Raw genomic sequence first — 16,049 nt, 5'->3', positions numbered from 1 at the left:
AGAGCAGGAATTATTTAGTTTAGGTCTTTATGTCTCTATCACCTGGCATTTCATAGATGTATGATTGAATTGATTGCCAATTCAACCAACATCTTCTCTTCACCTAGATGTTAATATGAGAAATTGATTTTTTAAACTTTTGCTTATTATAAAAATGAATTTAGAATTAAGATATAATTATATTCAAATATAAAATTATCAAAGAGTACAGGATTTTTAAGAGTGTTTTATTTGAAATCACTATAATTAAGATAAATCTTTGGCTAAATATATTCTCTGACCTTTTAAAATGTTTAAATAACTTTTTGCTTTGCATTAAGCTATGGTACCTGAGGCCACATATAATCAGAGAATAAATCTGTTAACAAAAGACAAGGCTATAAAACTCACAGAAGGACTTACTTTTTAAAAAAGTGAATATGGCTTACATTATTTCCAGAGACAACTTAAAATTATGAAATAACCTTCATCTTTATTATTTAAAAGAAGGATAAAAAATGTGTTGTGGCCATATATAACATTTCTCTCCTTTTTTTTAATAGGAAAATGAGAGCTACAGAAATTCAGTTTAGCTACTTGGTTCTAAAAGTTGATCTTTAATTATTGAAATAAACTTATAGTTAAAAAAAGCAGGTATTTAAAATCTTAATAGGGAAAAAAAATCCCCCCCAACAAAACTAGTTGATAATTGAGAACAAAATTATCAAGTATTGTTATTGCTAAATTCCTCATCAAACACTATTGATAAAAAGCCCTTCATTTATTTATTTATATTTATGCATGGCGATTAAACACAAGTAAAACATACCAAACAAAAACTGATCTATAAAGGAAGGAAGCAATTTTAAACACCAATAGGTATGTTTAAATGCAAAAAGCAGTTTATCAGAGTTCATAATCTGCCTTTCTAAAAACAAATGGAGAACGACTAACACATATATCTCGCTTTAAAAATTGTCCGATAAAACACCCACCAATTTGTTTACAGATATGTTTATAATAAAGAATTTTACAAATGACTACTTCAGACAACTAACAAGAGTGAAAAGACTGGGCTTTCCATAGTCTAACACACTGCTTTCCTTTTGAGGAAGGACAACATAAAACAGAACCTGACAAGTTGAGAATGCAAAAAGCTAAGACAGCAGTCAACTTTTTACTTCCAATTCCTGCTACGACACAAATTCTTTATATTTCTTAATTAACAGACTGACTATAAAGTAATGGACATATTTTAAACTATGTTGGTAAAAATATACAGTAATTAATGTTACATTTGAATCTGTTTCAAATATTCATTATAACCTGACTGTAACATTTTAAACTGAGAAAAGCACCAAAACCATTTTCAAAGGCTTACCTCTTGTAAGGACGGATTATTTATATCTAGGACACGAATAGTCCTTTTAATAGGCAGGAAACTTCCAATTTCATCATGAGCCACCATGCTTTACCAAATTTCACTTACAATCTTTTGAAATAATCCACATGAGATCCGGGTCTACAAAGAATGACTATGGAATCAGGAGTGGTTTCCACCTAAGCGTTCAGCCACCCTTATCTGCCATTTGCCCAAGCTTCTGGCTATGCTAATGATCACAGCTTCTCTGACTTCAGGGAGTTCAAAGCACAGGAACCTTAGGAGGAGGGGCGGCGGTAGCGGCCCCAGCAAACTAGCTTAATAGGCTGGCTCCAGGAATCACATGACATGAGTTAACTGACAGCTGCTGGCACACCTAGCCTGCTCAGTTTTCTCTGTAGGAGAAAATCCTTTAAACCAGACGTTTGGAATGTCTATAGTTATTTCAATGAATATTTTCTTATTCTGTAGAAGTTACTAGACTTGGGTAGGGTGGATGCATAACTAAAAATGCTCCAGTATAGTTGCATTATAATGAAGGATTTTAAAATGCTTTCAATGTAACTCATCACCTTTCAGGCCCTTCCACATCTTCTGAATTATTAGTTTCTTCCCCACTGTAGGTATTTTATTTAACTTGAGAAACATAAAAACAAAAAAAGAACCTTTCTAGGGTTCAAAGAACATTAAAAAGAGATTTGTATATGAAAATATCTACTGGCTATCTTGGAATGCTCAGCTCTGTATGTTAATTTTTTAAAAAAAGAATATAAACTTGTGTACCTTTCAGAATTTTCTTATACTTTTTCATATATAAATGTTTCATTATATTTATTTTCCCTTTAACCTTATACTTACTAATAAGTAAATGAGAAGCACTTATTAGGTACTGCAGTGAAAGTGACAAACATTTCTCTCAATCTCTGGAGATACAAATACTTAAACTAGAAAAGATTTGCCTTCAAGGAACTTGCATTCTATTGGGGAGAGACAAAATATTTTTGCTCAGTCCTCAAGGAATTTGCATTCTAATAGGAGTGGTGGTGGCTTGGGAAGTCACAACAATAATTAAGTGGGATAAGGCAATCCACAACACACCCTTTGATAGCAATGATTATAGTTCTTAGGAAGAGGAGTGGAAAGGGGTGGAATACTCATGTGGCAGAAAAAGGCCAGTGTGAAAATGAGTTTCAGATACAGGGAGTACAAAGTCTATCGGCTTGGCTTTCTCCCAGACATGACCTCAAGTGGTCTGGTTCTGAGCAACACATCACAGAGCTTGTCTGTAAATTGCATATCCCACCAGAAGAGTGTTAACTCTTGAATTTAGGAGGTTGAATTTTTACATTATATTTGTAATATATACACAATACACTGTAACGAGTAGGTTTTTACTAGCTGCTGGCTAATTGTTACTCAAGATGAGAGAGGATATTGAAGGAACCGAAAGAAAAATTGATGCACTTTTTCTTCTCTGATACTGCCCCCATCCGGTCTTGTTGTTCTCCTTGCTCTATGGCCTTTCTTCACGGTAAATACTTTCCATTCTGCTAATCAAACCAATGTTTCTAAAGCACAAGTCTCACTATGTCATTCTTCGTAGTCTAAAGTCCAGTGGCTCCCTCCAGTGGCCTAACTCTAAAATAAATAGAAAATCCTTGGCTTTTTAAAGATTGGTTTCTTCCTACCTTTTTTAGTCTTCCATCTTATTCCATTCCTGATACTCTACAAATTAGTTACTCTGATATTACAAAAGATATTCTACCTCCTGATTCCATGTATTTACAATGGCTATCCTGCCACACATGGCTGTCCTGACCGGAATTCTCTCCTTTTTTATCTCCATTTCTGGGGTTATTTCAGGTCTCAATTTATGTTAGTTCCTTTCCCTCTAGGATTATCTCCAATTTATCCTATATATTTCCTCTTTATACAAATTGTTTGCATGTTGCCTTCTCCATTAGATTATTAACTCCTTGGGAGCAGATACTATTTTTGTCTTTCTCAATATCCAGAGGGATAAGCATAGCATTTGTCACACAGGTGTTTAATTAGTTGTTTAACTGTCTATACTACACACTAAGGATATAAACCTTTAACTAGACAGAAAGAACATATATACAAATAAGTATAATACAAGGGAAGGAGTGACAGACACTGCTGTATTATCACGGATCAGACGAATAACAATATCTGATATTGGGATATTGCAGAAGGTTTCATGTTGATAATTGTTGTAATAAAGTTAATAGCCCCTATAATAGAGGAGATCCCTGCTAGATGGAGTAAGAAAACGGCTAGATCTATGGATGCTCCTGCGTGGGCAAAATTGCCCGCTAGAGGTGGGTAGACTATTCATCCTGTTCCAGCGCCTGCTTCAACTGCTAAAGATGCCAGAAGAAGAAGGAATGATGATGGGAGCAGTCAGAAACTCATGTTGTTCATTTGGGGAAATGCTATATCTGGGGCTCCAATTATTAGTGGTACTAATCAGTTACCAAAGCCTCCAATTATAATAGGTATTATTATGAAGAAAATTATTACAAAGGCATGGCTGTGATGATTACGTTGTAGATTTGATCATCACTGATCAGAGTTCCAGATTGGCCAAGCTCTGTTCGGATGAGAAGACTTAGGGTTGTACCAATTATGCCTGCTCAGGCACTGAATAGTAGGTAGAGAGTTCTGATGTCTTTGTGGTTAGTAGAAAAAAGTCGAGTAAAGAAATCAAAGAAAGAAAATCTGAGAAAAAAAACTGGAAAATGAGGGGGAGGGGGGACGGGAGGTGTTAGAGAAGCCTTTCAAGAAAGAAATAGTATTTGAACTGATTCCTAAAGGAAGATTCTGAAAGGCTAAGGAAGAGATGAAGAGGGAAGTACATTTTGTCAAGAATGTATAACAGGTAAAATGAAGATATGTGAGAAAGGGCTGGAAAGGTAGATGAGAGTCAGGTGGTAGAGATCTTAAATCCATAACAAACAATTTATATTTGATTTTAGAGGCAACATTGTGCCACTGTTCTAGGTCCTAGGAAGTTCTGTGCCTTAGGAAGATAATTTGAAGGTTGTTGAATTAGGATATGGCATCAGGAAGATTACTTTAGTAGTTTTGTAGAGGATAGACTGGAAATGGGAAGACTGGAGTTTACAAAAAATATAATCAAAAAACAAACAAACAAAAATGAACAGTCTACCCATCTCTAGCGGGCAATCTTGCCCATGCAGAAGCATCCATAGATCTAGCTGTTTTCTCACTCCATCTAGCAGGGATCCTCTGTCATAGGGGCTATTAACTTTATTACAACAATTATCAACATGAAACCCCTGCAATATCCCAATATCAGATACTGTTCCTTCTGATCCGTGATAATACAGCAGTGGCTGTCACTCCTTCCCTTGTATTATACTTATTGTATATATGTTCTTTCTATCTAGTAAAAGGTTTATATCCTTAGTGTGTAGTATAGACAGTTCAACAACTAACTAAACACCTACTGTGTGATTGATGAAGGCTTTGAGTGGGTATACAAATATGTGAATGGAAAAAAGGAAATAAATGTGAGACATACCCTTTATGGAAAATTAATCACTGACGGGAGAAATGGAGGTTCATATCCTACCACTTAGCATCCCATGGGGGCAAGATTTTGTGGAACTTACAAAGGACCTTCTCACATTTAACTGTTTTCAATTTTTGTTTGTTTTTAATTAACTAAACAATCTTCCTGATATAGACAGTATTAACAGAAAAAATGGGGAAAAAATACACTATTCTCAGTGACTACTCTCTCTCTTCCCTCAAAAGTAGTATTCCTATGCTTTCTATATTAGCATGGGAGCGTTTGTGAAACCATTGTTATATAACTATTGTAGGTGTGTATTTACTCAGAAGAAAGGGGATTCCCTTAGCTGATCTGGTGATAATTCTGACTCCCTGAATGTGAGAGTCCTTATTTAGCCCCTGTAGAAGAAAGGGGCAGTCCCTTCACAGAGGCCTCAAAGTGGACAGGTTTTATATGATTTCCTTGGTGTATTTTTAAGGGAAGGAAGAGTTTTGGCAATGGGCTAGGGAATATTGTATGTATGGTGATATAAGGAAAGCACTGGTAGCAACTTAGATCCTGGGACTGATTACATACCAAAGGCTTAATGAGTTCTTAGCCATTTTGCTACAGATGACCCTGATGTGTGATTAGGATTAGTTGACTCTGCCAGAAGTATCATCATTTGCGCTATGGCTCTGATGTTACTGGTGCTGTTCCAGCTAATCATTATCACCGAACATTTGGAGATCTATTCTGAACCTCAAAAATGTGGTAACACACACCACATGGGCTAGATTGAGATTGTAACTTGATTATTTAGTCTGAATGATGGGAGTGGGAAGAATAATAACTTTGGAGCTTCTGAATTTGGGGGAGCTTTTTGGCTGTTTTTTTAAAATACAATTTTTCTTCTTTTCTTTATGGTGATTCTTTCAGGGGAGAGAAGTGCTATGATCTTTTTTTCTTCTTACTACTACCTATACCAGGAGGATTGTCTAGTTAAAAACCTTAAAAGCATTCAAATGGTGGAAGATTCTCCAAGGGCCTCAAAGAGGATTTGGACATAATGGCGTGGTATATGAGGATCAATTCCTTCCTTTCTCCTCCAGCATGGATTAGGTTCTATTTACCCTAAGTGGTCACAAAGCCATGATTTTATTGGAACAAGTTTCAAATCTATGCCTTTCTTTTTCTTTTGTTTGCTTTTTTGAGCTTTTTTTTTTTTTTTTTTTTTAATGGCAATTGGGGTTAAGTGACTTGCCCAAGATGACAGCCAGGAAGTGTTAAGTGTCTGAAATCAAATTTGAACTCAGGTCTTCCTGACTTCAGGGCTGGTGCTCTATCTACTACACCAACTAGCTGCCCTATATGCCTTCCTTAAGAAAGTATCCTGGTGATTTCTGGCTTTGTTGATGTAGTTTTCTGATCACCTGAGGGATATCCATCTACATTCTACAAACTTAGGTGGATTCTTGATGACACCATGAGTCACCACACCCAGAGATGACCAGATACATTTCCTCCAACCTAAGTTCGATGGCATATTCTTGTTATGTTAGGGCTAAGTAAAACTTTTGTTAACTGTTCAATGACCTATGATGACCTCATTTTGCTCCTAGATTGAATGTTAACCCAAAGGGCACTGTTGTCAAATCAATTCTTATAGTTCATTACATATTCTCTTCTTCCCCAACACATACATATACACACAGATACCTCTGAGGAATATACTGTTTCTCTTCACTATCAATGTTTGTGAATTCTATCTTATCTTTCTTGAGCCCCAATTCCCACACTTATTTTTCCTATCAAGCTACCTCAGGCCAAGTCCCGGGTGAGGCCAAGGTAGCTGGAAAGGAAAGAGTAACATCCTTCCTCCTACCATTGGACTGGTACTTTGGAACAGAAGAGTCAAACACTTGCCCACAATAGTTCAGAATGTATCAGGAACCAGATTAAAATATTGTTGGAAAATATTATAAATAATACAATAAAACATATATAATGTTAATATGTTTTTTTCTAAGTGAATATATCCTTTCCTGCCTTACTGTGATAGAAGAGATGAATAATTTAATGAATCTATATAAACTGTGCCATACAAAGTCATCCAAGATGGACAGATCATGGTAGAAAGTTCAGATGAAAGGTAATCCCACTGGAGAAGGAAATGGTAAACCATTCTTTTTTTTTTTTTTTTTTTTTTTTTGCTAAGAAAACTCCATAGACAGTATTAAAATGATAAAAAGACATGATATCTGAAGGTAAATCCCTGAGATCAGAAGGAGTCCAACACATTACTAGGGGAGGAGCAAAAGTCAACTACAACTACAGAAAGAATAATGCAGCTTGGCCAAAGCCAAAGGGAAACTCAGCTGTGGGTGTGTCTGGTGATGAAAGAAAAGTCCAGTACTGTGAAGATCAACATTCCACAGGATCCATGAACCAAGCAAGATAAATTGGATATGGTAAAGTAGGATTCGAAAAAGATTAAACATTGACATCTTGGACATGAATACATTTAAATGGATGGGAAGAGATAAATTTAATTCAAGCAATTATTACATATGTTAAGTGTGGGTAAGAATCTCTTATAAGAAATGCAGCAACCATCATAGTAAACAAAATAATGAAAAAAGCACTACCAGGTTATAATCTCAAAATAACAAAATGATATTTGTTTCAGTCCGAGGCAAACCATTTAACATCAAAGTAATACAAATATATGCTCTGACCACTGATATTGAAAAAGCCCAAACTGCTCAGTTCTATGAAGATCTATAACATCATCTAGTAGAAACATCCCCAATAAACAAACTGTCACATTCAACATAGGGGATTGGAATGCTAAAATAAGAAATTAAAAAAAATTGGAATAACAGATACTTTGGCCTTGAAGTACAAAATGCAACACGTCATTGCAAACACTCTTTTTCCTTTTTTCTTTTTTTTAAATAGTTTTTTATTTTTTCAAATACAAAGATAATTTTCAACATTCACCTTTGCAAAACCTTGCGTTCCAAATTTTTCTCCCTTCCATCCCTTACCAAACAGCAAGCAATATAATTAGGTTAAACATGTGCAATGCTTCTAAACATATTTCCATATTCATCATGCTGAACAAGAAAAATCAGATAAAAAAGTAAAAGAAAAAAATGAGAAAAAAAACAAGCAAACAACCAACAACAAAAAAGGTGAAAATACTATGACTGGTGCACATTCAGTTTCAATAGTCCTCTCTTTGGATGTGGATGGCTCCATCACAAGTCTATTGGAATAGCCTTGAATCACCTCATTGTTGAAAAGAGAAAAGTCCATCACAGTTGATCATCACATAATCTTGTTGCTGTATACAATGTTCTCTTGGTTCTACTCACTTCACTTAGCATCACATGCAAGTCTTTCCAGGTTTTTCTGAAATCAGCCTGCTCATCATTTCTTACACAACAATAATATTCCATTACATTTGTATGCCATAACTTATTCAGTCATTTCCCAATTGAGAGGCATCCACTCAATTTCCAGTTCCTTTCCACTACAAAAAGGGCTGTTATAAATACTTTTGTACATATGAGTTCTTTTCCACTTTTTGGAATTCTTTGAGGTTAAGACCTGGTAGAGAGAGTAGTGGATTAAAGGGTATGCACAATTTGATAGCCTTTTGGGCGTAGTTCCAAATTGTTCTCTAGAATAGTTGGATCAATTCACAATTCCATCAACAATGCATTAGTGTTCCAGTTTTCCCACATCCCCATCAACATTTATCATTATCTTTTCCTGTCATCTTAATCAATCTGAGATATAAAATGGTACTTCAGAGTTGTCTTAATTTGTATTTCTCTATGATCAGAAATGCTTTAATTTCATCATCTGAAAATTGTCCATATCCTTTAACCATTTATCAATTGGGGAATGGCTTGTGTTCTTATAAATTTGAATTAATTCTCTATATGTTTTAAAATTGAGGCCTTTATCAGAAATACCGGGTGTAAAATTTCCCCCCCAATTCTCTGCTTCCTTTCTAATCTTGGCTGCTTTGATGTTGTTTGTACAAACCCTTTTTAATTTAATTTACTCAAAATTATTCATTTTGCATTTCATAATGTTCTCTAGTTTTTCTTTCACCATAAATTCCTTCCTTCTCCACAGATCTGACAGGTAGACTATCTCTTGTTCTAATTTAGAGTAGTGGACAATACTGAAATAAGACTCATTATACAGGTTGTAGCCAAAGGTGGAAAAGCTCTATACAGTCAATTAAAAAATTCAAGATTCTATTCAAAAGCCAGAATTTAAGGCTACTGGGAGAAATACCCACAATTTCAGATATGCAGGTGATGCCACTTTGCTGGCAGAAAGTAATGAAAAATTAAGAAGCTTTTTGATGAGAGTGGAAAAGGAGAGTGCAAAAGCTGGTTTGAAGCTCAACATTAAAAAAAAATAAGATTATAGCAAGTGATCTCATCACTTCCTGAAACATAGAGGGAGAAGAACTGGAAGCAGTGTTAGAATCTCTATTCTTGGGCTCAAAGATCATTCAGATGGCAGCTGCAGTCATGAAATCAAAAGATTCTTGTTTCTTGGAAGAAAAGCTATGGCAAATCTCTGTAGCACACTAAAAAGCAGAGACATCATCCTGCTGTCTATATAGTCTTATAGCTATGTTTTTTCCAGTAGTCATGTATGACTGTGAGAGTTGGACTGATAAGGAAAACTGAACACTGAAAAATCAATGCTGCCAAATTGTGGTACTTAGAGAAGACTTTGCAAGTCCCTCAGAGAGTTGGACTGATAAGGAAAACTGAACACTGAAAAATCAATGCTGCCAAATTGTGGTATTTAGAGAAGACTTTGCAAGTCCCTCAGACATCAAGTAGATCAAATCAGTCAATAATTGAAAAAAGTTAATTCAGAGTATTCATTTTAAAGGGCAGCTAGATAGTGCAATGGATGAAGTACAGCGCTTGGAACCAGACTTATCTTCAGTTCAAATTCAATCTCAGACAAGTCATTTAACCCTATTTACCCTCATTTCCTTATCTGTAAAATGAACTAGAGAAGAAAATGGCAAACCATTTCAGTATTTTTGTCAAGAAAACCCCAACATGGGGTTATGAAGAGTCAGACACAACTAAAACAATGCAATAGCAACAATATTCATTGGAAGAACAAATGCTGAAGCTGAAATACCATGACCACATAAGTGTGGCTGAATTCAGTGGAGTCTAGGACTCTTTGGAAAAGATCCTTAAGTTGAGAAAGAGTGAAGGCAAAAAAAAAAAAAAAAAAAAAAAAAGGGAGGGGGGACAGCAGAGAATGAGATGGATAGATAATGTTGTCAAGGAAACAAAGAATATGAGGTTGGACAGACTTCAGGAGATACTATGGGGCCTGGTGTACTATGAGTTATGGAGTCTGGAAGAGTTGGACATAGCTGAACAAGAAAATGAATATACAGCTCATAGGGATCCTTATGTATAATTTAGTGATCCATTTCTGTCTGAGTTTGACATCTTTGCTCTGGAGCATGTTCCTGATCTCCAATCTATATCACAATTTTGATCTTTATACCATCTTTAGATTCCCAAATGAGTTAAAAAGGCTTCTGTGCGATTACTAGGGAACTGAATCACTTAGGTAATAACAATTGAAATTTATAAAGAACTTTCTTATGACCATCCCATAATTATTCCCATTTTATAACAAAGACATCAAGAGAAGCAAAGACTCAAAGAAGGCAATGATTTATTAAATCATACCAATTAATAGTAGTTTTAAGCATCTATGATGCACCAGGCATTTCACTAAACATTGGTGATAGTCTATCACAGGAGACATGCAAACATAAAAGTACATGATGAGAGGAGCATTAGCAAATTGGGGAAGACCAGGAAAGACCTCATGGAGTTAGAGCATTTGTGCTGAATTTTAAATAAGCGAGGGATTCTAAGAAGTGGAAAGGAGCAGATTCCAGACATGAAGTATACTTGTGCAAAGGACAAGACAGGAAATGGATTGTCCTCTCTGAGGAGGACACTTTGTCTAGGCTTTGAAGTGTGTCAAAGAGCTGTAAGTAGGAGCCAGGTTTTAAATATCAGACAAGTATTTTATTTTTGATTCTGGAGGCAATAGGGAGCCATTTGAGTTTACTGAGTAGCCAAGGTGACATGATCAGACCTAAATTTTGGAGTGTGGAGAGACTTGAGGCACACTGACCCACCAGCAGGCTACTGGCATGAGGTGCTAAGGGCCTGTACTAGAGTATCAGAGGGGAAAAAAGGGGATATATTTAAGAGATATGGCAAAAGTGAAATTGGTCAACCTTGGGAACAGATTGGATATGAGGGTGCTTAACAATGGGGAATCCAAGATGATCCTAGATTGTGAGTCTGAAGAACTGGGTAGATTATCCTCTACAATAATAGAGAAGGCAGAAGGGAGAAGATTTAGGAAGGAAGATGAGTTCAGTTTTGGACATCCACTTGGATTAGAGATGTGTGCTGGATATCCAGTTTGAGATGAAAAGTCAGAAGTGATTGGGGCAGAAAAGGCAGCTTTGAGCCATGAGCATAGAGATGGTAATTAAATCCATGGGAGCTGATGAAATCATCAAATTAAATAATTTATAGGGAGAAGAGAGTACTCAGAATAGATACTTGAAGGGACACCTATAGTTAGAAGTTGTGATATGAATCAATCAACAAGCATTTATTTATTAATTACCTATTATATGCCAAGGGATACAAAGACAAAAATGAAAAAGTTCTTACTTCCAAGAAGTTTTCATTCTACCGGAGAAGACAGACATATAAGTCGATATACAATATACACAAAATCAAGACAAAATAATATTAGGAAGCACCATGAGGGAGAAATAGATCAAGAAAAGGTGGAGCTTTTAAATTTTTGTCAGTATATCCAGTGCCTAGCATATAGTAGGTGGTTGATAAATGCTTAATAATTCTTTATTGACGCTTCCAGTTTTAACTTCTATGATATCCCAAGTTAGGTTATTTCAAAGGGAAGGGGCAAACCTAATAGAACAAACTACAAAAAGCACAATCAGCTGAGGATCTTTCTTGGATGGCTTATCCCCACACCTTCACTATTACATTCTCCATTACATCACTGTTCCAAGAGAGTCTGCCTATAACCCAAGATGTTTTCTTTAAAAATAACACATGCCTATATAAGATTCTTGATCTTCTTACTAAGAATGATAAAGCTTCTAGGGCAACCCTATTTTTTTTTTTAATTGAAGTTTTTTATTTTCAGCAACCCTAATTTCTAATGACAAAGTTTTGCAAGACAGAGACAAACTTGGCTCTTACTTACAGTGAAGAACTCTCCCTTGCTCCCTACCAAATATTGTATTCATTCATTTGTAAATCACTCATATGCAGTTCTGAACCCCACTTAGTGTCTTACAGCGCCTACCCAACTTCATTATTACAGAAATTGTATGGTGTAGACTTCTCTTTTCAGCAATGAGGTGATTCAGGCCAATTCTGACAGACAGGTGATAAAGAGAGCCAGGTACATCCAGAAAGAGTACTATGGGGACTGAATGTGGGTCACAATATGGTATCTTTCATCTTTTTTATTTGCTTGATTTTTTGTTTTCTTATTTTTTCCCCCTTTTTGATCTGGTTTTTCTTGGGCAGCTTGATAAATGTGGAAATATGTATAGAAGAATTGCACATATTTAACATATATTGGATTGCTTGCTGTCTAAGGGGGGGGGGAAGGAAGGGAGAGAAATTTGGAACACGAGGTTTTGTAGGGATGAATGTTGAGGACTGTCTTTGCATGTATTTTGAAATGAGAAATTGCGTGGTGATAGCACTGGGCACTGTCTCCAACATTTTTGAGTCTCACTATCTTCTATCAGTGAAAGGTTTAGATGCAGTGACATGTAAGACCCCTTCTAGCTCCAGCTTTGTATTTTGCAAAACCTGACATGCCAAATCCTATTTTCATTCGTGAGGATATGATTTAAGGTTCACAAAGGACCTGGCTTTAAAGTCCAATTTAATTCTTTCATTAAACTGTCACTGATCACTCCAACTATACTCTAAGACTCTTATAATACTAGTCACATACCTCAATTTGGCACTTAACCTTCTACAGATTTACTGTACATAATATTACCCTAACCAAGATCATAATGGGAAAGATATGGGGTCTAGGTTCAACTTCTGACTCAATTTATGCTCACTGGGTTGATGGAAAAATCTCACTCTACTATTCTGGGTTTTATTTTTTTTCCTCTGTAAAACTGGGAGAGAGGGGAGGAATTGGACTAGAAAAGATAAGAGACTCCTTTTTTGGGGGGGCTGTCCTTTAATAATAATTAATAATATTAATTATATATTAATACATATAATATATATATATGTTATATATTTTATAATATATTATATATTAATAATAATAATATCTTATTTCTTTTATTATTGATTTGTTTTCCCTTTATTTTCTAAAATGCTTTTAAAGTCTATATGTATGACTCAACCATATTATGGAAAGTGGTATAAAACAGCAGATAAAAGACTGACTTTAGAGTAAGAAAGAGGCTGGGTTCAGTTCTACCTGTCACATACTAGTTATGTAACCATGAATGAATTACTTAAAACTCAGAGAGCACCAGAAAACTAAGAATATAAAGTATAGGCAAAATGACACACATCAGTATAAGGAATTTCCATACCAGAGTCTCTCCATAGCATTTAAATCAGAGATCTTGACCAAATAATACTATGCCATTTCACATTGATCACATGTCATTAGTATTTGTCAATGTTTTTGCAAGAAAACACCAATATAAAGTTATTAGCAAGATGCAAATTTGACCAATAATATGGGCTATTTGCTTCCTATAGAACTATTTCATGTAATACCATGTTTTGTTAGAATCTAATAACCACATTGGCAGGAATAAATCTGTACCATCTTATTTTATTATTAATTGATTTGTGTATTATCTCCAGAACTAGACTACGAGTACTTTGAAGGCAATAAGTACAATAAAGGAATCATCCTTTTTTTATTCTTGATGTTTATTAAACTTGGACTTTTCTGATTATTATCTTAGATGCTTATATAAAGAGGAGTAAGAAAACCTATTCAATTGGTGAGAAAAGGACTGAAGAAATTTGTAAAGAGTCAAAAGTAAACTTATTTTAAGGTTATTCAAATAGTATTTTCCAAAAAAAAAAAAAAAAAAAAAAAGGACAATTATAACACCCATTAAAATAAATAATTGATTTTTAATTAAGAAACTGCTATATATCTGGCACTGAAGGAAAAGGAAATTCTTTTTTTGTAATCACAAGATAATACATTAGTTGTGTGCTCCTGGGCAAGTGAATTAAGCTCTATTTGCTTCACTTCCTCACTTAGATGAAAGTGATATCACTGGGGAAGCCTAGAAATTAAAGTACATTTCGTAGGAATAGGCTTCTAGAAGAGAGTCAAAAAGTGCTGTTCATAGTAAGCTGAATATCAAGAAAATAGAAACTATGTCTTTAAAAAATTTTTTTATTTATTTCATTAAATATTTCCTAATGACATGTAAAAAATTAACAACCAAATTTTAATATTAAAAGTTCTAAATTCTCTTCCTCCCTCCTCCTTGAAAAGGTAAATAATTTGATTTCATTTATACATGAAATCATGTTAAAAACATTTCCACATTAGTCATGTTGCAAAAGGAAAAACAAGCAAAATAAAAGAACAAAAAAAGTTTAAAAAGTATGTTTCAATCTTCATTCAGAGTTCACCATCTCTTCTATGTTTTGTTGCATGATTACGTATGTATAACCTATGTCAAGTTGCTTATCATTTTAAGGAGGGGATAAAAGAAGGGATGATTTATGTAACTCAAAATTTTTAAAAATAGATATTAACATAACAGAAAAAATAAAATATCATTCAGAGTATATCACCTCTCTATAGCATTTTTCATGATGGATCCTGTGGATGTCTTGGATGACTGTCTTAATCAGAGTAGCTAAGTCTTTCACAATTGCTCATTATATAACATTGCTATCATGTACAATGTTTTCCTAGTTCTGCTCACTTCATTTTGCATGAGTTTGTATAAGTCTGAAATCATCCTGACAGATATTTCTTCGGGCATAGTAACATTTCATCACAATCATATATTACTTCTTGCCCAGCCATTCCTTAACTGACAGGCATCTCCTTAAATTTCAATTCTTGGGCACCACAAAAAAAGAGCTGTCATAATTATTTTTGAACAAATAGGCACGTTTTCCTCTTCTCACATACCGTGAGTTGTTGGCCCATGCCTAATTTCTGCCCAAACTGCTTCTCTTAGCAATTTTTTAAATCAACTGTTGATTTAAAAAATTCTCAGATCTTTGGGTTTATCAAATATTAGATTACTATGGCAATCTATTACTGTGTATTGTGTACTGAAAATGATTATTTTCTATTATATAATAACCCATTATTAATTAGGATCCAGGCTTCTTATTTCCTGTTTTAGGGCCAAGCCCCTGTAGGTCAATAAGCCAGTCTCTGAGGAACATGGCTGATTGATGAGATTGTCCTATTCTTTGAAGAACATACTTCCTCCAATATGGGCAGAAACCTAATAGGTTGAGAATATAAATGTAATCTAATCTAGTTAAATCCTTGCCTTTAAGGAATAAGCCCATGGCCCTGTACCCCCTTGGAGTTTAGGGTGATTCTGCTCATGAAAATAAAACCAATCAGAATTATAAGTGGCAATGGATTCTTCTATCCACACTGCTGGAGGCATCGGAGTCTCATGATCAAGTTAGACTCTCAGCCAGAAGAGTGGAAGAGTTTTAGGCTGCCTCCTCATTTAAATACCCACCAATCAAGGTTGATTTTTTCTGGCAGGAGCATTTTTTTGCCAAAAAAAAAAAAAAAAAAAAAAAGTTTAAAGTATTCAGTGTCTCCAACAGGCATTTTTGGTCACTAAGAGAAATCAATGACCATCAAATTAGCTAGCTTAATAAATTATTAATTACTCAGAAATTTCTCAGGATCTTTATTCAACACAGTACCTCGTCTATTTCAATGATTCACTAGTATGATTGTTTTGATGATCACTGCTTTGTAATATAATTTGAAACTTGGTGTTGCTGGGCT

General features: G+C 34.9%; 1 protein-coding gene across 2 annotated transcripts in view; it reads right to left on the bottom strand.

The window, feature by feature from the left end:
- NET1 (neuroepithelial cell transforming 1) overlaps positions 1–16,049 on the bottom strand; it is an 82,968-nt gene that overhangs the window by 18,001 nt on the left and 48,918 nt on the right. The window contains exon 1 of one of the 2 annotated variants that reach the window (XM_051962910.1): positions 1,361–1,623. The exons of the other annotated variant lie outside the window; for it this stretch is intronic. Within the exon in view, the coding sequence (XP_051818870.1) occupies positions 1,361–1,447 (87 nt within the window). The 5' untranslated portion in view covers positions 1,448–1,623. Of the gene's footprint in view, positions 1–1,360; positions 1,624–16,049 lie in introns of those variants that run through there. 2 annotated transcript variants of the gene reach the window in all.

The sequence above is a fragment of the Antechinus flavipes genome, chromosome 5 (genome assembly GCF_016432865.1).
Source record: "Antechinus flavipes isolate AdamAnt ecotype Samford, QLD, Australia chromosome 5, AdamAnt_v2, whole genome shotgun sequence".
Classification (NCBI taxonomy): Eukaryota; Metazoa; Chordata; class Mammalia; order Dasyuromorphia; family Dasyuridae; genus Antechinus; species Antechinus flavipes.
The sequence above is the reverse complement of the archived record's forward strand: the minus strand, read 5'-3'. Positions and strand labels throughout refer to the sequence as shown.